Source organism: Cicer arietinum, chromosome 2 (genome assembly GCF_000331145.2).
Source record: "Cicer arietinum cultivar CDC Frontier isolate Library 1 chromosome 2, Cicar.CDCFrontier_v2.0, whole genome shotgun sequence".
Classification (NCBI taxonomy): domain Eukaryota; kingdom Viridiplantae; phylum Streptophyta; class Magnoliopsida; order Fabales; family Fabaceae; genus Cicer; species Cicer arietinum.
Window position 1 is genome coordinate 47,081,019 of NC_021161.2, and position 761 is coordinate 47,081,779.

The 761-nt window shown below is 42.7% G+C and overlaps 1 protein-coding gene across 1 annotated transcript in view; it reads right to left on the bottom strand.

Moving 5' to 3' along the window:
* LOC140919464 (uncharacterized) overlaps nucleotides 1–455 on the bottom strand; it is a 1,176-nt gene extending 721 nt beyond the window's left edge. Inside the window, exons 1-2 of the mRNA XM_073365484.1 lie at nucleotides 240–455; nucleotides 3–140 (exon numbers count right to left, since the gene is read on the bottom strand). Coding sequence (XP_073221585.1) covers nucleotides 3–140; nucleotides 240–455 — 354 coding nt within the window. The remainder of the gene's footprint in view (nucleotides 1–2; nucleotides 141–239) is intronic.
* Between the last annotated feature and the right edge of the window lie 306 nt (nucleotides 456–761).

Genomic DNA, 761 nt, shown 5'->3' on the forward strand with positions numbered 1-761 from the left:
ACCTTTTTCTTGATCTCTGGCCTGAGTCCCATTTCAAACTTGATGCATTTCGACTTTTCTCCTGCCTCTCCAACATAGAGTGGATAGTACCTGGATAATTCCTCGAACTTAGCAGCATACTCCGGTACTAACATATTCCCCTGTTCCAATTTAACAAATTCCATCTCCTTTCTATTACGAATATCTTCAAGAAAATACTTAATTAGAAACATGTCCTTGAATATAGCTCAAGTAATTGCAGTCCCTGCATTATCTAAACGTTGGCGTGCATTATCCGACCAATGTTCAGCTTCCTCCGTCAACATAAAGGTACCAAGATGCACTTTCTGACCTTCGGAGCATGCCACTCCTCTGAAAATTTTCTCAACTTCTTGCAACCACTTTTGAGCTCCATCAGGATTATAGTGACCTTCAAACGATGGAGGGTTAGCCTTGTGGAATCGATCCATCACCATGAATTCATTTATTTGCACATTTCCTTGGCCACCACTGTAGCTAGTAGCTTGAGCAACAGCTTAAGCAGCAATCTGTGCAACTTGAGTAGCGGCTTGCGCAGAGGCTTGTGCAGTAGCTTGAGATTCAGCCAAAGCTTGGAGAGCCTGCACTGTAACTCCTGCCATGGACTCTAGAGCCTCAGCAATCGCAGCATCATTCCTTCCACTAGCCATCACTACCTACATCAATCAGATAAGTCAATCCAATACATTGAGACACTTAGGGTAGTGTGAACTAACCTAGTTCTACAATACTAACACATTAAT